The sequence below is a fragment of the Cynocephalus volans genome, chromosome X (assembly GCF_027409185.1).
Source record: "Cynocephalus volans isolate mCynVol1 chromosome X, mCynVol1.pri, whole genome shotgun sequence".
Classification (NCBI taxonomy): Eukaryota; Metazoa; Chordata; class Mammalia; order Dermoptera; family Cynocephalidae; genus Cynocephalus; species Cynocephalus volans.
Genome location: NC_084478.1, coordinates 80,119,404 through 80,142,947, shown reverse-complemented (window position 1 = coordinate 80,142,947; position 23,544 = coordinate 80,119,404). Strand labels below are relative to the sequence as shown.

The 23,544-nt window shown below is 49.9% G+C and overlaps 1 protein-coding gene across 9 annotated transcripts; it reads right to left on the bottom strand.

Annotated features, from left to right (window-relative positions):
* Window positions 1–828: 828 nt before the first annotated feature.
* Window positions 829–22,571, bottom strand: MED12 (mediator complex subunit 12). 9 transcript variants are annotated; one of them, XM_063083261.1, is made up of 46 exons: window positions 22,316–22,571; window positions 21,692–21,796; window positions 21,293–21,484; window positions 20,991–21,150; window positions 20,327–20,508; window positions 20,026–20,136; window positions 19,664–19,918; window positions 19,137–19,283; window positions 18,721–18,820; window positions 18,448–18,584; window positions 18,106–18,237; window positions 17,607–17,733; window positions 16,892–17,121; window positions 16,431–16,511; window positions 16,130–16,300; window positions 15,782–15,926; window positions 15,564–15,614; window positions 15,145–15,263; window positions 14,804–14,947; window positions 14,192–14,355; window positions 13,838–13,969; window positions 13,179–13,406; window positions 12,859–13,003; window positions 12,576–12,696; window positions 12,200–12,301; window positions 11,986–12,099; window positions 11,550–11,725; window positions 11,189–11,368; window positions 10,162–10,233; window positions 9,573–9,706; window positions 9,240–9,401; window positions 8,835–8,946; window positions 8,580–8,669; window positions 7,943–8,052; window positions 7,567–7,696; window positions 7,136–7,303; window positions 5,499–5,927; window positions 5,185–5,335; window positions 4,834–5,039; window positions 4,592–4,669; window positions 4,445–4,499; window positions 4,282–4,369; window positions 2,314–2,551; window positions 1,795–1,947; window positions 1,508–1,589; window positions 829–1,288 (listed from the first exon to the last, which is right to left on the bottom strand). In XM_063083261.1, the coding sequence occupies exons 1-46, from the start codon at window positions 22,412–22,414 to the stop codon at window positions 1,245–1,247; spliced, it is 6,552 nt and encodes a 2,183-aa protein (XP_062939331.1). In that variant the 5' UTR covers window positions 22,415–22,571; the 3' UTR covers window positions 829–1,244. The 9 variants fall into 9 exon arrangements, with proteins under 9 accessions (XP_062939331.1, XP_062939332.1, XP_062939324.1 ...); XM_063083262.1 differs by having other exon boundaries at window positions 5,553–5,927; XM_063083254.1 differs by having other exon boundaries at window positions 4,282–4,499.
* Between the last annotated feature and the right edge of the window lie 973 nt (window positions 22,572–23,544).

The window sequence follows — 23,544 nt, the reverse complement described above, 5'->3', positions numbered from 1 at the left end:
ATTTTATCTTTTATTTTCATAACTTAGGTATTGATTGGTGCTCCTGGTTTTACCAGCACACTCGACACTTCCCAATGATAGGGTGCAATTATGGCTTGGACGTTATCCTGAAGGTGTCAAATCATCATGTACCACCCACTCATAAGGCTGGGGCTGGACCTCTTCTAGCCAGGAAGACCAGAAGACTGCATTGTAGTAAACCAGTTGGCTCTCTTGGATAGCCTGGGATCTAAGGCCCAAACCTGAAGGCAAGGGGGCCAAGAATGGCCCTGCCTCAGCTCCAAATGCGACCCTGAAGCAACAGTTTTGAGTTTTCTCTACTGTAAAATGGGAGTGAGCAACAGTCATCCTGGGTAACTGCCAAGGTGGGTCATGTGAAAATAAGCAGTTCCAGCAGCAGGGAAGAGAGAGAAAAGCGTGCTTCTTTTTACTGGTCTCTCTTCCTCCTACAACACTGTCCTTCCACCTATTCAATGATGACACATGCCAATGGAGAGCAATTGTTCATCCCAGAAATGTGACTCTCAGGGAATTTCTCTGTCCTAGGAACAGGATGCCAGTTGGTGCATGATGGGGACCACACAAGGTAGCAAAAAGGGGAGACAGTGTCTGTCACCTCTACCACCATCCCCTAGCTTATTGAAGGCCCAGCATCTGGGGTGTTGTGGAAGGAGAAGCAGGTTCCATTGATTTTTCTTCTGCCCTAACGGCCCCTCTTCAATCCCAGTGGTATATCCCCTATGGAGAAAAGCTGTGAAGAAGCTGTAGAAGGTAAAGGAGCTGAGAAGGTAAGCCACCCTTCTTAAGAGACTTGAGGGCCCATACCTTAATATGCTGCCAGCTTGGAGAAGGGAAGAGAGGTAACAATCCAATTAGAATTAAGAAATTTAGGGGGTGGAAGGTAAACAGGGGAAATGATCTGAACAGAACGAAGGCTCTGACTTGTTGGTCCAGCCCCTATCACTCTCACAAGAGATCGCCCTTCCCGAACATGCAGAACTCACACACTCCCTTTGCAAAGAAGCTCTGTGTATTGGATGCGACAGCTTTGGGGTCTCTATATAAATAATATACAAAACCCAACAGCTCAATGCGTCACATTAACAAAAATACTAAAAATTCATTAAAAATGGAGCCTGAGGGAAGGACCCCAACCACTACTGGTGCTAGCCCGGAAAGGGGATTGGGAATTAAGAGGAAAGAGTGGGCCCACATCCAGTGCACAAGCAGCTCCTCCAGGTGGCTCAGTAGCGTCCAAATATGTTGGTACTGGGCTGTGGCTGGGTATCTGTGAAAAAACAGAGATTATCAGGGGTGGGAGACCAAGCAGGGGTGGGGGTATACATGAAGAAAGCTATTCAGGTACCAAAAGAAGGAAATGGAATAGAATGGAATGGAATGCTTCTCCCCATAACCTGGACCTGAAACAGATCACCTCAGCTACTTTTGCCTACCCCATCCCCCACTTATCCCATGGGGTTCTCCTTGGGAAGGCAGGCAGGCTTACTGGAGAGCTGTTGTTGGAGTTGCCGGACTAAAGCTGCTGTCTGTTGCTGCTGCTGGGTCTGCTGAAGCCCCTGGCGCTGGAACTGAGATGGAAATGGAAATGGAAAGTGGAAGATTAAATTCTAACCTTCCACCTCCTTCTTCATCCTCATCTCCAACCCCTTTTTAGAGTACCATGCCTTGCCTCCCACCCCTACCCCATTCCATACTGTCCCCAATTCAGTTCATTGGTTGCATGCCCAACCTGGGCAGCTGTCCCTGAGCCTGGGGCTGTGGTCCAGCAGCTACCTGGGGCTGAGACTGGGGCTGGGGCTGGGGAGGAGCCGCCTGTTGCTGTTGTTGCTGCTGGTGCTGTTGTTGCTGTTGTTGCTGTTGTTGTTGTTGTTGTTGTTGTTGCTGCTGCTGCTGCTGCTGCTGCTGCTGTTGCTGCTGCTGCTGCTGCTGTGAGAACATAAGAGATACTTTTGAAGGAGAGCAAGGGAGCTAAGACAGTATTGGAGGGATGGGGACAGGGGATGAAGCAGCAGGGCGGGAACTCTGGGTCCACTGCCTTCCCTTCTCAGCTGCACAGAAAGAAACCAAATCTAGAATACCCAGCAGACAATTCTAACTCTCTCCCACTCTGTTCCCCAGAAAACAAAATGGGGAAGGGTAGGGAACTAGCTTATTAAGTACCACTATAGGCCAGCCCCTCTGCCAGGTGCTTTAGTACACTGCCTCATGTAGTCTTGGTAACCACGTGGGAAGAACTTGTGCCTCTCCTCCTCCTTGGGCTCCCAGGTCCCAGATAAAATCCCAGTGACTTACCCGTAGGATCTGCTGCTGCTGCTGCTGCCGGATGTGGTACTGCTGCTGCTGTTGCTGCTGCTGCTGTTGCTGCTGCTGTTGCTGCTGCTGCTGCTGCTGCTGCTGCTGCTGCTGCTGTTGCTGCTGCTGCTGCTCGGGCAGGATGGAAGTTGAACGGACGCCTGCCTGGACACCCTGGGCACTCAGTGGAGTCATGGTGCTTATCATGGATGTCTGTTGCAGTGTCTGGTGTGAAAACCTCCAAAGATAAGAGGTCCGGAGGTCAAGGCACAGGGCGGGGAGAGGGGGGAAGTATAAACCCTGGGTCCCCAACCTGAAAGAAACTTTAACAAGTCATTTCATTCATCCCTCGTCTCTAACCAGAAGAGCCCTTTTGGGGTCTGATAGGCTTCTAGGTTGGGGAATAAGGTGCAAAGATAATATTCCATTTCAGTGTCTCATAAGCTTAATGGTTAGGAATTTTCCAATTCTGTTTTAGCTACTTTTCTCTTATGAAAATGAAAAACAGTCTTAGCAGGGTCAGCCCGTGGCTCACTCGGGAGAGTGCAGTGCTGATAACACCAAGGCCGCGGGTTCGAATCCTATATAGGGATGGCTGGTTAGTTCACTGGCTGAGCGTGGTGCTGACAACACCAAGTCAAGGGTTAAGATCCCCTTACCGGTCATCTTTAAAAAAAAAAAAAAGGAAAACAGTCTTAGCACATGATAGTCATTCTGTAAACACTCACTGAGGTTTTTTTTGTTGTTTTTTTTCCCATCCAAAGGCTGCTATGAGGTTTTTCGTTGTTGCTGTTGTTGTTCCTCAATAACATTTCAAGTTGTTCTACTACTCCTTCTGCCCTCTCTACCCAAATCTGTACATCGCTGCAACAGTGTGCTGGCTGGGCTCCCAGTCTCAAGTCTTCTCTCACCTTCCACTAAGCATCCTAGGCACTCATTCCACATTAATCTCGCACCATGCCCAACTCCTCCTATCACTCTCCTGATCAACAGAGCCCTTTTGGGTCATGTCTCAAATCTGCATCTGAGCATTCAAGGCCATCACTTGCCCTCCTAGCCTAGCCCCTGTTACTGCCCTGGAACAAATTTTACACTCCATCTAAGTTCTTCTCCTTTCTGTTCTCCCAGACACCCCACTCATTCCAGTTCCCTTGTCTTTGTTCGCGCTACCTCTTCAACCTGGAATGCCCTTCCTTCTCCTTTTCTCCACAAATACCAATCATAGCTATCCTTTGAAGGCCAGCTCAAGTCTGACCTCCTTCATGAAACTTTCTGATGACTCAGGACCACACTGATATTATCCCACACTTTTTCTGAATTCCCATTTTACTTCACAGCACACACTACACACCTGATTATATCTTGGTTCACTGTGTTCTCTAAATGTTCTTCTGTGTCTCATCTCCCCAACTATAGTAAAAGTGCTTTGTGGGAAGGGACTACACATTTATTTTTTTGCTATCTTTCCTCACCTAACCTGGTCCTAGCATAGTGCTGGCCACACAGTGGGTAGTTAATTAGAACACCCCTCCCCTCCATGTTCTAAATCCTAAGAGCAGAGCCTCAAGACATGGTTACAAAGTCTTAACTAAGGCCTGACTAACATTAACCATCATGGGAGAATATGTTCGTTAGTCCATCCTGTTGTTCAATTGCTCGATACTGGCTTTATGACTCCTTATCATTCAGTGCATCTATAAACCTCAGATCTTCTCTTGTCAGAGTCAGATAAATGATTTTCCCTCTCTGGGCCTCAAAGAAATCTTGGGGAAGGAGACGTGACACTATTGGTCTCCAAGGTCCCTTCTAGCTCGTCTTTTGTGGTTATGGGCTATGGTGGCCAGGTAAGTGTTCTCAGCATCTCCAAAAGTTCTGACCAATTCCATCACCTTCAGGCACAGGTTTTCCCAAGTCAAATGCTCCCTCAAACCTCAGTGTCTCTTCCCAGCCAACCACTACTTTGGGTACCTTTGAGTGGAGGTCAGTCCATGTCCGTAGGTTGGGGCCTGCTGGTGCACATAGCCACTGGGCCGCTGTTGCAGATGGCGGGTAGGATCTACAAGAGTAGGATTGGTAGAAGGGTGGGTGCTCTGATAAGGCTGGCTGGAGTAGCTGGGGGGCACCATGGTACCTGCAGGGCCTGTGTGTTGCTGCAATCCCACATGAGAAACATAAGGAGTATAGCCCTGAAGGGAAGGAGGAGAAAGGCAATCAGGGCCAAGAGTGTGCAGAGCAGCTTGCCTGACTCTCCCTGATTCTCACGATCCCAGGCCCTTACCTGGGAGGTCTGCAAACCGTAGGAAGAGCTGGGAGTCATCTGATGGACAGATGACTGTCCCAATATCCCCTGACCCTGCTAAAGGGAAAAAGGAGAAAAACTCAAACTCAGGAAATGCTTTCTGCCATTTCATCTTTTGTATCTCCCACCCTGCATGTCTTTGTGAAGATCCTGGTGTCTCCTCAGTCCTGTGACCCTCAAAAGCCCCTCTCCCTGACAGCCCTCCCTACTGCCCCTCTCACTATCTTTGCCTGGAGCTGTTGGCGAAGGCGTTGCCCTTGGGGTGCCACAGGTTGCTGCTGTCGGTACACAGAGGTCTTATAAGAGGAAGGCTCTAGGCCCATGACGCCAGTCATGGTTGTGGGCAGCACTCCGGGGTAAGTTGGTCGAGCTGGCAGCTTCTGCATTGGTAACCGCACAGGGCGGTATGGGTCCACACGAGGGCCACCTGGAAAGAAGAGCAGACTGACTTCTCTAGGCTCCTCATCCCCCCATCCCTTCCTTAGTGTCCTAGCTCCTCAGGAGAGTGCCATCATCCCTTGGGCAGGAAGAATGTTCAGGTAATCCCATCGTTCCCAGTGGCTGGCACTCACCTGCAGGCAGTGGCTGGTTCTGGGTGTACAGGCCTATGGAGCCCTGCCTGTAGCTAAGGTGGGATATGGGACCAGGGTTTGCATGGTGCAGGAGATCCGGAGGCACTGTCACACCATAGGGACCACTCCGACCCGGGCCCATTCCATAGTCCTGTGTGAATAGCAGAGGAGGAAGGTGAGTGATTATAGCTGAGTGGGGTCGGGGAGGTGGGGTAGGATGGGGTGAAGAGGGCTGGATTTACATGGTTAATTTTTATCATAATTCTAATGGCATCCCTTCCCCACGTGCCCCTCCCCCTCCACCAAACCAAAACCTGGAAAGAGTCATGAAGAAGCTGTGGGAGAACTGTAATGGGGGAGGCACTAGCCTCTGTCTTGGTAGCTGGCTGGCTGCGTTTCTTGCCCTTAGTGGACTTTTTCTTGCGTTCCTCAGTACTGGGTGGAGCAGCCCCAGGTTTGTCTGTTTTGGGGGGCTCCGGAGCCTTTTTCTCAGGCTCTAGCAGGGTAGGAGCAGGGGGCTCCTCATCTTCTGGTGGCAGCGGCAGTGGCTCCAGGTAGTAGGCACGGGGCCGGGGCCGCAGGTGTGTGTGGTAGAGCAGTAGCCGCTGCTGCTCCTCGCCTCGCGCCACCCGCCGATCAACCCGGACGGTTCCAAACCAGCCCCAGGACAGCGGTGCTGATGGCTTCAACCCCTCAAAAAGATCCCAGGGAGAGATCCTTTGTTTGGTGGAAACCTGTAGACCCTGCTCCAGAAAATGAGAAACAATGAGCTGTTGAGATTTGGAAAACAGAAGACAGATCTTGAGAACTTGTAGGAGAGAGGAAAACATCTGTTGACAATAAAAGAAAAACAAGTCATAGGGAGATTCAGGGGAGATGGTGATAGGAAGAACGACAAACGTGGACACACAGGGACACATACACATACATGTGGAAGAAAGAGAGTTATGAAGTGAGAGAGCAATGGGTGTGGGGAGAGAGAGGTGTGGAGGGAAAGATGAAGCCAGGAGAGGAGGAGACACAGGAGAGAGAACTGAGAGAAGCAGCAGAGAGAGAGAACGTGGGGCAGGGGAGAGAGAAGCGGGGAGAGACTGACATTCACAGGAAGACAGAGGCAGAAACAAGAAAGCAGAGAGGGTGAGGAAAGGTAGGGAGAGACTAAAGACAGGCAGAGAAAGGCAGAGACAGAGAGAAACAGGAAGAGAGACACAAAGAGACAGGTTGAGAAAGACAGAGAAAGTGAGACAAGAGAAAAAGAGACAGAGGGACCAGGAAGGGAAATGAAGAGAATGTATATATATGAAGAGGTTGGACTTTGGATTTTAAACTCTGCATCCTAGGGGCTGGCTGGTTAGCTCACTTGGGAGAGCATGGTGCTGGTAAACTGCATCCTCTTTTTCCTCTCTTTTCACAATGATTATGGTTACTCAATAAATACTGCAACTGTCAGAGAGGGAAAAGAGAAACCTGCAGAGATGGGTGGGTGGGGGGAGAGAAATGCAGGGATGAAAGAGATATGGGCTGTCAGCCAGACAGATGGGTGGGGTAAGACAGGAGACAGGTGGGGCAGAGGAAAAAGGAGGGTGGGTGCTGAGAAATGGGTGGTATGTTAAAAGGTGGGGGGGGGGGGGGGCTGGCCAGTTAGCTCAGTTGGTTTGAGTGTGGTGCTGATAACACCAAGGTCCAGGGTTCGACCCTGTACAGGCCAGCTACTAAAAAAATAAAAAATAAAAAGTAACGGTGGGTGGGAATGAAGGGAGAGACCAAGGAAAGAGGGTGGGACTCCAAAGATGGGGAAGTAAAATGTAAGAAAAGTTAAGTGATTTGCTTAAAGCCCCAGATGGCATTCACCGGCAGAGCCCAATGGACTCCTGAGTCTGATGAGTCTGATGGAAGGCTGTTGCCCAAAAGGGAAGAAAGGGAGAGGGCGTGGGAAGACAATGGAACATGCCTCCTTCTTGAAGATGGAATCAAAGCCGGCAATCTTGTTGCCCTTGGTGTCGATAAGGGAGCCCTGTGGCTCACATGTGATGACGTCTCGGGTCTGCTTGGGTAGTGGCAGCAGCTGGCGAACCTTTTCCAGACTGTCTGACTGGCGCTCCCCCAACTCTTTCTGCAGGTACAGGAAGATGGGACAAGAGTTTAAAGATACAGAAAAAGAGGGACAGGAAGTCTCAGGACATAGCACAGAACCAGGTATAACGAAGACAGTCAGTAAATCCTCATTGCACAAATAATAAAAAATGGATGAGAAAGGGAAGAGAAGAGGGCTCAGGCCACAACAAAGTCCCTGAGGCTGGATCACAAACGCCAAGTCAGGGGAGAGTTAGCTGAGATTCCAGTGCCCCAAACCCTGCCCCTGCCTCCTCTGCTCACCTGCAGCTTCTTCACCAGGTTCATGTATGCACGTTTGTTTTCCTCCATGCTGCCTTGTGAGATGCTAGACATGTCTGCAGCCAATGTCCCATTGATGAGCACGCTCAGCATGTCCAACACAGTAGTGAAGAGCTCACTGTGACAGGAAGCAAGGGAGAAAATGAGAGAAGAAAGAGGTTAAGATAGGAAAAGCCCTCAGCAGGGGATACAAGCAGGGAAGTGCTTAATACATCATCCTCAGAGCACCAAAACTATGTGGGGAACCCAGGGCCATGGAGTCCACAGTATCAGCCACACCGATCTCAGTGGCTTGTGCACCTGGCATGGGGGTAGGGGATCTTCTTAGGTGCAAAACTGCAGGGAGGGGGTGGAGATGCTTTACTTGTTGGACTGCATGTCGACAGTGCCACTGATGATGATCTCCAGGAGGAGCACGGCCCACTCTGTGGTCTGCTGGGTGCTGCGCTGCACCGTATCAAACATGCCACCCACCTGCCAGGGCCATAACAAGTCAGTCAGATGGCTCGGGGGCAAAGGCCAACATTTAGGGAAAGCTTAGATTAGAACTTGGGTTGGGTGGGAGTTGGGACACCTGAGATCATATTCCAGTTGTACCTATGATTTGCTACATGATCTCAAGCCAATGACTGAATTCTAGCCATCCCTGGGCTTCTGTTTCCTTACTTATAAAATGATGGGAGTTGGACTAAATGATTTTCCAGGATTCCATTCAATATTCCACAATGGGTTTCTAGTATTTCTAGGCCTAGCCAGAATCTAGAATACTGAGGCAGAGTCCCTGCAAGGATCCAGGGTACACCACCTACTGGACCGTGACCATAGTGATCCAGTTCCCTTAGCCACTTCCAGGCCCTGCATCCTTTAAGAGAGCAGGGTTAATACTTGAAGACCCAGAAAAACCTGGGGCCTCCATCTTTACCGCCCCCCCAACCTGGGGCTTCTTTACTCTGCATTATCAGCCCCACCCCTGCCTTCTTCTCCCCAGCTTCCCCTCTCACCAGGTTGAGCCGCAGTTTGAGGGCCTCATGCATTAGCTGCTTTGGTTTACAATCATCTAAGTACTGGTCATCTCGCCAATTATTCACGATCTGGAATAGAAACAAGTATAACATGCAGTTCAGAGATCTTCTCATTTCTATCCTAAAGCACCCAATGTGTTTATTAGAAAGTACCGAAGGCTCCAAGTACATAGTGGCTTCTTAGGTGCATCCTTCCCTGCCCTCCTGCCCACTCCATGGCCCAGAGACCTGTACCTGGTGCACCTGGCTGTAGAGGGAGGTAAGGAGTCCCTCACGTTGCTCATCCTGCCCTTTCAGACATGTCAGCACCAGGGATAAGAAGGGCTGCTGGCTCAACAGGGACATGCTAGAGACAAGAGGAAAAGCAAAGAAAAACAGAGCAAAGCAAAGCAAAACAAAGAGAATAAGAGAGACAGTGGGCTGGGAATCAGGCAACTTCCAGCCTCATTCTTCCAAGCCCCAGACTGTACTCTCTTAAGATCTAGCCTCTTGCTCAGCCATGTTTACTCTTATCCTCTGAGTTTCCACTTTCCTATGATGTTTATCCTCAGCCTTCAGCCACAAGTTTTATTCTTCCCTGGGCCTGCCTCCTCTTCTTTCTACCCCTCAATCCTGGTCCCCAACCCCCAGTCCCTTTACCTCTTCTGCTTTTGTCGATCACGTTCTTTGCGGGAAGAGGAACCCAGATGCTGACCCTTCTCTAATTCCTCCCCAGCAGCCTTTAATACATGCCCCTGGACTGAAGTGGGCAGTTTAGCAATGAGGGGTGCCACCAGCCAGACACCAGAGCGCTCTAGAGAGCTGGAGGACAGACAGAGGACACAAGGTTACAGGGGAATCAGGCAAGGTTGGAACAATCCATCCTCTCCTTTCCCTGATGGGCATGCCCAGAATCTCCATGGAACTGACATCATTCATACTACCAGAAGAGAAACTCATAAGGGGCTGGGTCCTAACACATTTCTACCCAACCTGAGCACAGGCTTGGTCTTGCTGCTGCTGGGCATGTTGCTTGCAGTGCTTCCAGAAGATGACCCTGTCTCTGCTGACTGTTGGAAAACTTCGATTGTGGCCTTGGCAATGTTCTCCAAGAGGGAGTTCATTTCCTGGGGAGGATGAAAGGCACAGAGGTGCTAAAACAGGTAGCTAGGGGTGAAGGAAAACAGACAGTAGGAGAAATGGGAGATGAGGGCAAAGGATGGCATCTGTGGAGGTTGATGGGAAGGTAGGGACACAACTCCGTCGGGAGTCATGCCCTCCAGCACCTCTGTAGTTCTTCAATTCCCCACTGTCTTCTTCTTTGCATACCTCCTTACATTTGTGGCCACAGAAACAGACTCCACCACCACCACTGCCAACCTTCTACACAGCTCAAAGCTCCAACACTCCTAACCCATTTCTCTTATCATCAGCTCCACATGTTTGACATTTTCCCATCCCCTCTTATCTCTCTGAGCTCAAGAGCCCAAGGGTAGGACCTAGGTTTTCTATGGTGGCCCACCTCCCTGACACATGGAGCTGGAAGCGGGCATGGGAAAGGGAGGGCCTGGGCACTACTCACATTGTTAGGGGTCTGCTTGATCATGAGCTGCAGCTCCAAGGAAGACTGGCGCATGGTCCACTGGTCCAAGTTCTGAAATAGAGGCCCCACCCCCAAGCTAGTCATCATCATGTCACCCCCAGCTACCCACCATCCTGGGGCCAATTCCTGATTTCCTACAACCTTGAATCACAGACTCCTACAGGTCTGAAAGGGACCTCCATGTCCCCATCTTTAGGAAAGAATACATCTAAATAATCCAAAATAGTTGAAAATCTATTGTATTTTAAAAGTGGTTCAGGAAAGATTTCACATCTTTCCCCAGATTCCTGTTCCACAGACTCACATCCCTTAGCATCTTGGAAGTTCTATTTAACGCTTAACCTTTAAATTCTTGATGATAAAGTTGAAGCCTGTTTCTCTTCTTTTAGACCAGCTGCTCAAAGTACCTGACAGGACCTTCACAGGACAATCTCTCAAAGTCTTGTAGAGAGTGCAAGGCTACTGTTAGCTAATCTCTCTTCAGCACTATCTCCTCTGGGCTAAAGAGACCTCATTCCTTTAGCTTTGGACCCTGTGACCTTGGACAAGTTACTTAACCTCTTCAAGCCTCAGGGCGTTCATCAGGGATACTCATACCTACTTCACGGGTTGCAAAGATTAAATGAGAAAATGTATGCAGAGTGCCTAGCGCAGTACTTGGCACAAAGTACATGCTCAGTATTACTATTCACTTACCAAGTCATGACCAAAATGCCAAATATACAAGGCCCCAAACTAGGCCTCCCAGATGTTATGCCTCCCACTGATAAGCTATATTCACTGCAGACAGCTGTGCCCTCACCTAACGGTCTGACTCGAGAGTCTAGACCACAGTGGATTTACTCCTAAACCCATGCTGGAGCTGTTTCTCTCACTATCTTTATTCTACGTCCTTGTTTGTCTTCCTCTCTATTTAACTCTCCCTCTCTTTTTCACAAGGTTCTCATTGTTTCTCCCCAGGTTGGGCCCCATTGCTTTCTCCAAGATCCCCATGATCTTGGCCTACCTGGAGAATACGCTTAATGCGTTGCCGCTGGGGGTTTTCCCCATCTTCGTTGTCCAGGAGTCGATGTGGGTAGCAGATGAGCTGCATGAGGCGCTGGGCCTGGGCTCTACTCAACACTGGGTCTTGTAGGTCATTGCTGTCCTCACACAGCGACTTAAGACAACGTTCTCCTACCCATTCCTGAGGAAGGTGATATTCAGGGGACTGGGAGCACCCAGTGAGGGGGTTAGGAATAAGGGGGATGGGCCAGAGGTTGGTAAGGGACACAATGTACAGCAGGGAGGTGGTATGATCATGGGCTGGAAACAGAATTATATTATACAGAGTCATTTAGGAAGTGTGGGGGGAAGGCGAGACTGACCTGTTGGCAGATGCTGCGCAGCACGTACTTGGCATAGACATCCAGACTGGCTGTCTCCACAGAGATGTTGCGGCCACCCTGCCTCCGACCACCACTGCTACCTCCTCCCTCCTCCTCTGGAAGTTCTTCTGTTCCTCCTGTCACAGTGAAGCCTGAACCCTTTAGTTCTGCATCCCCTGTGGTTCACGGGTGGGAGATAGGGAGGGCAGAGTGTGATCAGAACATTTTGTGGAGCCCCACCCCAGGCCCACAGAGGCAGAAACTCCCCAAATCCTGCCCTATGGGACAGAAATATACTTCCTTCCCTCCCGTCTTCCCCAAAGGTCAGGGAGACCACCTTCAGGAGGGAAAAAGGGAGAAAGACTGTCCCTTGTAGTTTAGTTGGCACTCCACCCTATACACACTTCTGGCACCACTCCCTTCCTACCCCCCATACCAAGGACAAACACAGCCTTGAGAACAGCAAACACAGCTCCATCCACGATGCGGTTCTGGGAGGCAGCCAGCAGGTGGCGGTCACAGGAGGAGCGGATTCCTACTGTAGGCTTGTCTGGAAAGGGAGCTGAAGTCAGGCGAAGCAAAAGTAGAAACTGTAGAGGTGGGGGAGTCACACTTTCTACTGCTGGCTGGCTCAAATCAGGGTCACTTACTTCCATCAGACTGGCAAGGATTGAGCTGTGGTGTCTTGAAAAGGTGGAGGAGGATGCGACAGGTAAGCCGGGCTCCCGGCTCAGAGTCCTGTTCACTACAAGCTAAAAGGAAAAGGAAGACGAGGTAAGGTTTAAAGGAAAAAAAGCAAGATGATATTGAAGAAGAGGTACAGCAGAGAACCATTAAGCAGTTGAAGGAAAGGTCAGGGATGCAAACAGGTCCCTTCCAGCCTGAGGCACACCAAAGGACTGCCTTCTGGTGAGGGCTGGGGAGCTGCAGCAGGGTCTCCCACACTGAACAATGAAAGGAAGGCCATCCAGTGTGTATTGAAATTTGGGGCCCAGAAATTCTAGGGGTTACAGATTGGTAGCTCACCAGCATTAAGGAGTGAAGGGATAGCAGCACAGCGAATCAAATCTTCTAGAAGCAAACACTGCCGAGCGATGAGGATGGCAACAAAAGTAGCCAGGGAGTCATGAAAAGACAGGTCACTGACCTGGAGGAAAAAGGAGAGACATCACAACTCAGCATGGAGAGAGGGTGCCCACTCAAAGCGGTATGCAACTACTCTACCGAACTCTGTCCCTCTACTACCCTGACCAGACCCCTGCCCTTGTAAGTGCCCCTTTCCCCACCAATATTCCACTCCAAGTCTCACATCTACATTGCAGAGGAGGTCATTGAAACCACAAGTGCCATTGTTAGAGGAACAGCACAAGGCCTTAAGTACTCCTAGCCATTCTGCACTCAGTGACTTGCAATAGCCGGTCAGCTCTGCACACAGGATTGCGATGTCATTCACCCTAGGGAAAAGTACAAATGCCCTCAGGAAAAACCTTGCTCCACAAAACCTCAGACTCATTAACTTTTCATCTATGCCCCAGTAATAATCAAGGTTGTAGTACCTCCCAGGTATCTCACCCCTCCCAATATCAGGCAGGGGTGTGGTGCCCATTCCTCGCTCAGTACACCCCATACCTATCGGGATCATGGTGCCCCACACAGACGTGCATAAGGGCATTGCAGACAAAGCTGTAGCGGTTAGCAGGGTTCTCACTAAGACTCTTGCCTAGCCCTGTGTAGGTGAAGGTGTGAGCTGCAGGGTTCTCCAGAGTGTCAATCATGAATTCAGGTGCCCAGCGCATATTTGATTCCGATGGCTCCACGTTGCAGTAGATGGTGTTCTTCACCTTTGAGCAAAAGTCGCTGCAGGGGTGGGAGAAAGGAGATAGCAGTGTTGAAGAAGGTCTGGGTAGAAGGAAGAACGGTCAGGAAAGGGGAGAAAAGAAAAAAGGAAAAAGTGGGTAACAAGGGACCTTGGGACAAGAAAAAGGGAGACAGGACAAAGCATACTGGGCAGGAAAGGAACCACATGAGAATAAAGAGCAGGGTCCTCTGGAGGCAGGGAGGACGAGGAGGAAGAGTGTCGGCCCCACAAAGTGGGGCTGGAAGCAAGGCTGACAAGGGAGGGGGCCCACCCACTCTCAGTAATGCAAATCATGTGGAGCGCACAGTCCATAAATGACCCTGGACAGACAGCAGCGTCCTGGGCTGTGCTCTGCTCCCGAGTTGGACGGTAATGGGAAAGAGATGGGACAAGGTCCCACTCTCTACCCCTTACCTCCCACCTCTCTTACCTGAAGAGCTCCCCAAATTTGCTCTTTAAATGGCTACAGGAGGTATACAGATCATAGAGATAAGCAAGGATACAGCGTTCTGCAGAGGAGCCATCTGACCGGTTCATCCCATGCTTCACTACGCCACACAGCCTATCGTTAAGAGGCAAATGGGGAGGATCAGCAGATGGTGTGCAGGGGCCCCGGGCATAAAGGTCCCCTGAAATTGATTCAAGTCTCTTGGTAACACTATTCCTTCCCCACCTGAATGGCAGACACTCCCTGACAGTGTGAGCCCACATGCTCTTCCCAGGCCACCTCCACTGGCATTCACCAGAGCCTTGCATGTTTCAGTTGTTTTGAAGCCCTTCTTACCCCTCAAAGACCTGTGCCATCTGGTCCTGGTTGAGGATGAGGCAGGCATGATAGTGCCGCAGGACAGCCACAATGCACAGGCACAGGCTGGTAGTGTAGCTGCCCACCAGATCCGAAGATTTGAGAAGCAGCTCAGCCTCAACTACACTCAGTTCATTCAGGAGCTAGCAGAGTGGATGGGGGGTGAGAAATGAGAAAAGGCCCCACATGTTATATATAACCCCCCTTGCTGTGAGGAAACTGGCAAGACCAGGCCTGAGCCCCTTCCTGCTAGAGCCGCCTTAGAACAGAAGGGCCCTGTTCCCATATAACATTGTCCTTTATTCTATCAACAACACCATTTGTTCTATTAGCAAGTCTCCAGGATACCATCCTATGAACTCCACAGTGGGAGGATGGTCTGTGCCCAATGCTCTAATCTGTCTCTTGGGCCTCCCTAGGGAGCACTTAAGCCTCTATTCCTGCAGTCTTAGCTCATGTTCCACTCCCCCTGTGCTAGTCTTTCTGACCCTCCAAATAGCCTGGGAAACTGGCTGGAGCCTCCACCCTGTCCTCATGACCCTATCTAGCATGAACTCTTTCCTCCACCCTTATCTCCCCCAACTTCCCCACCTGAATGGCAAAGTCGATGAGGCCACTGATGCTGAGTGAATATTCCATGAGGTCGAAGATGAACTGCACATGCTGCACCAGAGGCAAGTGGTATGACATGCCAAGGGCAAAGCTCGTGATCTGCTCCAGAACATTCCGGGAGACCTGATAAGGGCAGTGGGAGTGAGACAGGAGTGGAGAGAAGGGAAGAAGAAGAACCAGGGAAGCAGGAAAGGATGATGGTGGAAGAGGATGAGACCAGGAGGCTTAGCCTGCCTAGGGGGGACTAAAAAAGATAAGGGGGAAAAGAAAACAGGACAGGAGTCCAGAATGTGAGAAGGGGGCTGGGCTTAGGCCCACACCTGAGCCGTGACCTGGTGTTGGTCATAATGTGAAAGGTGCTGGAACTTAGCAAAGATATCTTCGGCAGTGGGGAAGGCTTCAGGCCGGTTGCGCCGCCGCTTCTGCCCATCCTCCCCACCTGAGGGGACAGTTGAAAGGGATCAGTCAGAACAAGGAAAATAACTGGTTGACTGGGGTAGGGGAAGGGGTATGGAGAGAAGGCTAATGGAAGGGAGGGAAAGGGGGAGGGAAGGAAGAGGTAAGAAGGGAAGGGAGGGTCCAGGAAGGGGTGGGGGAGGGATGAAGGGAAGGGGACAGTGAAGCGAAGGTTTAGGACCACAGACTATGTGGACCTTAGAGGAATATGTACGGGGAGGTGCTAGGTTGAGGGAGGGAAGGGAGAGGGAGGGAGGGCAGTATGGGGCTTACTGTGAGGTACCTAAGAATGTCAGGTCTCCAGGATTCAGAGGCACAATAGGAGCAAGCTGGTCTGCAGAGGGGGGGAATGAGGGGGGAAGTTTCAAAAGGACTAGAGCTCTCAGGAGACTCCAAGAGACAGGACATTGGGACATGACTGAGGAGTTCCCTATGCTGGGGAAGGGAAGACTGACTAGGGCACTCTTTGGGGGAGATCTGTTTAAGGAGCCTCAAACCCACCAGTTTCTGCTGTCCCCTTGCGGTTCAGAACCTTCAGGATATCCTTGGTAATTTTCTTGATGGCATGACGGGCATCATCTCGCTGCTTTCCCACCCCAAACAGTACGACCAACCGCTGGTTGCACTCATGGCTGCATGACTCCTCCTGCATCCCAGCAGTACCATCAGACTCCAGCACAGATCTCCTTCCCTCCTCTTAAAAGCATGCTCCATACCCCTCAGTATCCCGTGCTCAAGCCCATTTCCAACATACCCACACCCTAAGGAACAGTTCCAACCCCTCAGCAAATTCCTTAGACAGAAATGTGGGCTCAAAACAGATCATAACAAGGTGCCGGGGAACAGTACCTGAGGAATGGGAAAGTGCGTGGCGTACTGCACGTGTCGTGGCTGGTCATAAAGAACCCCAAGGGTCCCTTCGATCTTCTCCTTGGCTGCAGGCTTTATCTCCTTCTCAACATCTGGTTTCTCAGGGGATGGACTGCCCTTCCCCTCACAGGGCATAGTAGGGGAAAATAACTAAGAGAGACGTAAAAAGGGCAGAACATTTAGAAGAAAAGAGGATGAGGGGGCATAAAGAAATTCCAAAAAGAGGCATAATGGGAGGATCTATGGAGCTGGATTCTTCCATGCTCAGGATCTAACTTACTGAGAAATCAGGCTTCTCCATGTCCTCAAAGAGCACACTGGAACTAGGGTCAATGTCCATAGATTCTGAGAGCCCGGGATCCTGAGGGCATGGAACATAAGCGAAGTTGCTTTAGCCCTAGGGAGCTGCTCCCCACCATTTACAAAAGTTCAGAGGGGAATTGGAGAGAGGAGACCATATTGGGAAAGGTGCAGGATCTGGATTCAAGCCTTGTCCAGTCACTTAACCAGTACAGGCCTTAGTTTCCTTTAGCTTTAAAATGGGGAGAAGAGTACCTCACAGGGCTGCTGTGAGGATCAAATGAAAAAAGGATGTGACAGTGCTTTGTGAACTACAAAGTGCTGAGAAAATACTACCCTTATTAGGCAAAAGAGACTCTCAGACACTCCCAGAGGCCTCTGGGAGTCATGAAGACAGGAATGTCAGAAGGAACGATTGAGGGCAAGGAGAAACCCACTCACCTCCAGCTTGCTACTGCTGCTGCCTTCAGCCTCCTTGCGCTCTGGGTCATCTGCAGGATCATCAAAGGGAGAGGGAGGCCGGGGACCAGGGGCTCCAAAGGCCAGGTCCCCTCGGGAGATGAGAGTGCAAGTATACATGTTGTGGGAGAAGACATCATGTCGAATCAGCTCACAGAAGAGCAGTACCAAGTTAAAGAATTCCACCCGCTCACTCTCACTTCGGGGGTCCGCTAGAGGGAGGGAATGAGGAAAGATGAATTTGGAGAGCAAAAACAAAAGAGGTGGGTGGAAAGAGAGAGGACACACCTAAGGCATCGTGCTCCTAGAATACCCTCAGAGAGGGACACACCTAAGGCAATAACAGGAAAGACCCCCCCCCCCCAAAAAAAATCCCAGAAACTGTTGAGGGACAAAGTATGGTTGGTAACCCCACCTGCTGCCTCATATACCATCCCAGAAAGAAATACAGCATCTTTGCTGCTATTTATACAGTGAAAATGCTTCAATCACATGTTGTTTTTATTTTTCTCTGTATTTCTCTACTCTGTTATACAGTAAGATGATCAGGGACTAGAATTATGTCTATAAGTCATTCTGCATAGAGCCCAAGACAGAAATATAGACCAGATGGCCCTTAATTATGCTTTCTGATGACAGTGGTAGGTAATTAACTGAGTGTAGGCAGAGGTAACTAGAGGGTGGCAGAGGTCCATACTCAGCATGGGAGCCTGTGTATCCAGAAACTGCAGGAGGACATCCTGGAAAATGGGAGCACTAGGAGCAGAAAGGGAGCCAGAGGCAATGGAACCCTTCTCATCTGCTGCTTCTGATTCTCCACAACGCTGTAAGATGAGAGAACAAATTGTAGGACTGACTTTTACCTGTTCCTTCACTCTTCAACGTGCAGCCCTTCAACTCCTTACCTCCTGTTTTGCCTCCACCAAACACTTTTCACTTCCATTCCCCCGCTGATCTCCATTTTCTTTACCACCTCCCAACTGAAGCCTTGATCCCTTCTCTAACTCAGACATCAATCCACTCCTTTCTACTTTTGCCTCATGTCCTTAACTTTCCCTTTATGTTCTCTACCACTTCTTTACTCTGTTCTCACACCTTCAACTTTGGTCGCACTTCTACCTCAATCTCTCTGACTCCAATCCCTGTAAGATTCCTTCCTATCAACAGATCTCATTCTCTTATTTCTGCCCCCTAACCTCAGCCTCAATCTCTGCCTGTCTCTTCTCCAGGAGCTTGGCTACCACCATAGCACGATGCCGACCAGAACGCTTGCAGCTGACAGCCCATTCACATAGTAATGATACCACAGCATCATCATCTGAGGAGATCTGGAGACCAAAGGAAGATAGGGATGAGTTAGTAGGGTAGGGGACAAAGAATTGAGTTCCAATTTATTAAAGACTGAGCCCCATCTTAAAACATACTGGGTCCAGTAAGATTATCTCCGCAGACATCCCCTGGTTTCAATGCCTCACAATGACCTCATACATATTGTAGCTCTTGCAATGACTTTTGCTCCTATTCCCCTCCTTGCCTACCTCATGCCCATCCTTGCTAGGCCCCAATCCAAAGATTCGGTTACAAAGGGAGTCAAGAGAGTTGCTGAAGTCAGAGCGCTCGAAACTATGGCTGTCCAGAACTTCCAAAGTATGGAGCACCCGTCCAATGGTGAAGCCTAAGGAGGAAAGAGGAAAGGCAGTAATGGGGGCTTAATTAGAGACCCAATGCATTCTGTCTCCCAGATCTGTACGTCTTTGTCACCCCTATGCTTTCCTCAACATATTTCCTACTATCTGTCCTCTGACACCTACCTGCAGTAGCTTCCTGGCACTTATCAAAAGACCAGCGAACCTCAACTGCCTGTCCCCGTTCCTTGATCTGCTGCTCAATTTCCCGCAACTTTGCACGGACCTGTAATATCAAAAAGGAAAGCTTTACGGGCTGGCCCGTGGCTCACTCGGGAGAGTGAGGTGCTGATAACACCAAGGCCACGGGTTCAGATCCTATACAGGGATGGCCGGTTGGCTCACTGGCTGAGTGTGGTGTTGACAACACCAAGCCAAGGGTTGAGATCCCCTTACCCGTCATCTTTAAAAAAAAAAAAAGGAAACCTTTAAAGATGTACCAAGGCATACAAAAGGCCAGGGCCCCAGGCTAAAAGAACAGACTCCAAAGCACCACTTCTGAATAATTTAGCTCCGTATTCCAGGCTAGTGGTCAGACTTACCTGCTGAGTGAAGGCACTGTTGCCCTCTGGCATGGGCAGGTTGGAGGGGGCAATAGGCAGGTGGTCAAGTGGTGAGCCAGTCTTAATTCGGCTATCAGTCAGCGAGTAGTGCCAAACCAGGGCACTAGGACAACACAGGAGGATGGTCTGCCAGACAGAAACAGCTAAGTCAATCTCAGTTACCATGGCTACCTTTCTGAATCCCATTATAAGACCCAACCCTTAGATTTCAGATCCAAATTTATTCTGACTGAGTCTCTGAGGCAGGCATCACTCCATCCCTGATCCCTTCCCTTTGCGCACTTCCCTAAAAGGCTTTGGGCCTACTACTTAGCCTTGGAACAGAGAGGCTAGCCAAAACCTCCAAAAGGGAACTAACGCCCCATTACCGAGAAGCAACAATCTCCAAGCAAGTACTCAGTTCCTAATCCCACCTCCAATTTGGAATCAACCCCATTCTTCAGGCTGGGCGCCCAACTCTTCTCAGGCTATCTCTTAATCCTTCCTTGGGCCCACCTAGTACCCACCTGTAGGATACAGCTGAGGCCAAAAACCAGCGGCCGGTGCTGAGGGCACATAAGCAGGTCACTAAAGGGAGTTGAGGGTGTGCTGCTAGTTGGGGGCTGAGGAGCAGGGGTGGTGGGCAGTGTGCTGGTTGACTGAGCAGACATAACATGAGACGAGTGGCTGCTCACACCATCCAGTTGCAGGGCCAGTCTCCGGGTACAGAAGTAGGCAAGACGGCGGGAGAGGTATGCAGATTGAATGAATTCCCCAGAGTACTGTGAAGACATGACCATCAGATCTCCTAGTTCTTTCCAAGGGATGCTGCTCTAATGTCTTATTCTTCCTCCAATCCTCCCTAGACCCCCCAAACCCTAGGCCTTACTCGAAGCAGTAGGGGCAGAAGCAGTTTAAGCAATTCATCCTCTCCAGGGCGGATTTTCTCAAAACACTCAAGCACCCAGGTCAGGAACTCATGTCTGTCCAGCATTCCATCCTATGGGTATCACGAGTGGGATGAGTATTAGTTCAGCCCAGGGACTCTTAGAGATAAGGCAGATAAAGTAAACAAATGGATGAAGAGAACCACAACTGGGGCAAGGAGGCAGGCAGAGTCTGTTACACACTGGCAAGAGTGCAAGATCAGGCTCAGTCCACTGCCCCACATGACATGCCCTACTCCCTACCTGAAACATGAACATGGCCAGCTTCTCATTGTACTCCCACTGCCGGATTGCCACCTCAACATCATGGGGCAAGGGCCCTATCGTAGAACCACAGCCCCCACTTCCTGCAGGCCCTGGCTGGTAGTACTCAGCCATCTTTTGTAGCTGCTCCCATAAGTACTTGGTAATGATCTGAGTCCATTCTAGAGGAAAGATGAAAAAGAGGCTATTTGATATTATCCTTCTTCTTAAAATACCCCTGTCCCCTACCCCCAATCACCATACTTCTAAATTCTATTCATCCTTTTAGCCTCTAGTCAAACGCCACCTTCCTAAAACCTTCCCAGGTATTCCCAAAGAAAGTAATCTGTCTACTGAAATCTCAAAGAACCTTCTACCTCCTCTTTTGACATTCATACTTTCTATATATAATTATGTTATTTATACACATGCCTTAGTATCCCTATTAGACTATAAGCATCCTAAGGGCAGAGATTATGTACTGGTCATTTTTACAGCACAGTATATGCACACAGTTGGTTCTCAAATTACTCAATGTTTACTAATTGAGTGAATGCAAGATACAAACAAAAGCAAGGAATATAAATTAGGAAGGAGAATGATTCCAAGGGTCTCTCTGTCCTTGAAGTGATCAGTGGTACACTTGGCACTAGGAATTACTCACCTGTGAATGGGTCAATGACATGTCTCTTCTTGACCTTGGTCTCAGAAATTGCTGCATAGTAGGCACAGGTCATCTTAATGAGCCAGGCAGCCCGCATCACAGGCACTGTATATTTGGCTAAGTATCCAAACACTTCTTCCTTCTTACTGAAAATGGGAACCTGGATGGAGATCACAAATAGTGAGGTCTCTATCATAACTCCATGAGCTGGTACCCACATAGCTTAACCTAGGAATAGGGGGGCACTTGGTACCCATGCTCCCCCCCCTCCTTGGCCTGAAGAATAGGAAACAGCACCTCACCTTTTTGGCTAGTTGTGTGAGTGGCTTGGTGCCAGCCAGGTCAGTGAACCAGGTGTTAATGGCACTCTGGGATCGTGCAGTCACCAGCCAGAAGTTGTCCTTCTGGTTCACTTGGGGTTTCCTGCGACCAGTGTCAGGGAGGGTGTTACAACGTAACTTCTCTGCAATAATGCTGCTGAAGTTGGAACTGATCTGAGGGAAGAAAACTACACCTCAGGGTGGGAAGAAGGGGCAGATAGGCGGTCCTGCCTTTGATGTGCAAACGCCAGTGTGGTAGCATTAGGTTATGAAGGCAAACTCAGCCATTTAGGTCGTCCCTTTAAGTCTTCCCAACCCAGGGCCTTTGCTCCTTCTCAGATTCTTCCAGCCTTTTCGTTCAGCCTGGCAGGGTTGTCTCACCTTGGCAGGATTGAAATTGACGTTCTTGGCACTGCCATGTTCATCCCCAGAGACAGCAGGCTGATTATTGAAACCTTGTTTTACATTCAAGGCCGTCAGTTCATCCTGAGGCAGGAAAATGACATTTTAGCTTTGTTTGTTCTTAGGAGAAGGTGGCGGGAGAGGAGGGCAGGAGAAGAGAAGGGAACAAGGACAAAAGGGAGGAGGAAGAGGATTCTGAGTAGAACAGAGTGTTATTTAAAGCTAGGCCCTTGTATTCATTTGGACCCCACCCTCACCCCCACAGTCATTAAGATCCCCAACCACCCAGAGCTCCCTCAACATCACTCTTCCCTCGCGAGCAGCCGTACCTCACCAAGCTGCCTCAGACAACTTTCTGAGATGTGTGTGTGTGTAGAGGGGAGTGCCTCTGGCGTGGCCCCTACATCATTCCCTATTCATATGTTGGAACCCCCTACCCACCCGGGGCCGGCTCTCCTCCTGCAGCCCACTTTACTCTTCCCCCCTTTCGGGACTTTCGCTCCCACCTAATCGCCCCGCCCCCCCTTCCCTACACTGTAAGTGCTTCCTCCCTTGCTGATCTCATGTCCCTGGCCCCTCGAGAGCCCCGATTTTTGAACGCACCTCCTTCTGTTTGGGATCTTGAGGGTACACATCGGGAGGCCCCAGTCGCGGCCGCTTCAAGGGCCGGTGTTCGTAGCTCAAGATCCCGAAGGCCGCCATCTTGCCCAGCCCGGAGCGCTAGGGGCGCCAGCTGGGCCAGGCTGAGGCGGGCGGGGGAAGGGGGAGAGAGAGCCGAAAAGGGGGGCGGCGGTTGTGAGGACGACCGCTGAGAGACAAGGGGCACGTTAGAAACTCTCGATCATTGCCGGAAACTAACGACGAAAGCCGGCGGACGCCGGGAAACATCAGACAGCACCACCCGCAGAGGGGGCGGAGCCTGGCTCGGTGTGGGGCGGAGCGCTGCGCCCGGGAGCTTTTCAGCCCCGGCGGCGGGCAGTCAATTTCACTCAGCAAAACACAGTAAAACGTCCGTGAGCTGTGTACCGTGCTGGGGTGCGAACCTGAAGGCAGAGGAAGCGTGGTGCTGAGCTCTGACTGGAATTGCGTTCCCAGCGCCTAGCTCGCTTTTGGCCTAAGTAGGTGTTCTACAGATTTGCATTGGTTAGGAACTCTAACTTTTACAGACCACTTCGTATTTTAGTTTGAGCTTCTGAAAAACGGGTGTGCTAATACTTCCTCTAAAGGACTATTGTGAGGTTTAGAAACTATATATGCATAAGAAAACACCTATTAAACCCTGAAAGGCTGGCTCTAATCCCTCGAGGTCTTTCTGGTGTAGAACGGAGGTTCCTAACCATTTTTGATTCACAAACCCTTTAAGATGCTGATGAAAGCTGTAGCCCTTCTTCCCAGAAAAATGCACGTATAAACATACAAAATGTTAGATACTTTCCAGGAAGATTCTTAGACCCCCCGAAGCTCATCCATCTGTCCTCTAAGTGTCTATGAACTAACTCCAAGTTATGAACCCTTGCTCTACAGTAAGAGGCACCTACAATGTCGGATGCTTTTCAGACATTATCTCCTTTAATCCGCAAACAGCCCCTTGAGTTAAGGATTATTATTGCCTTCATTTTGTGCATGAGGAAGCTGATTTTCAAAGAGTGAAAATTCATTTGCCCAATATTATACAGCTACTAAGTAACAGCTGGGACTAGGATTCTTCCTTGATTCCAGAGATAATGTGTTTCTATTATGGTATTGCCTTTTAGAGAAAAGACAGCCAGAGTGCTACATAAAGGTAACAAATAACAAGAAACAAAAATAATAGAAGTAACAAAAATAGCAAC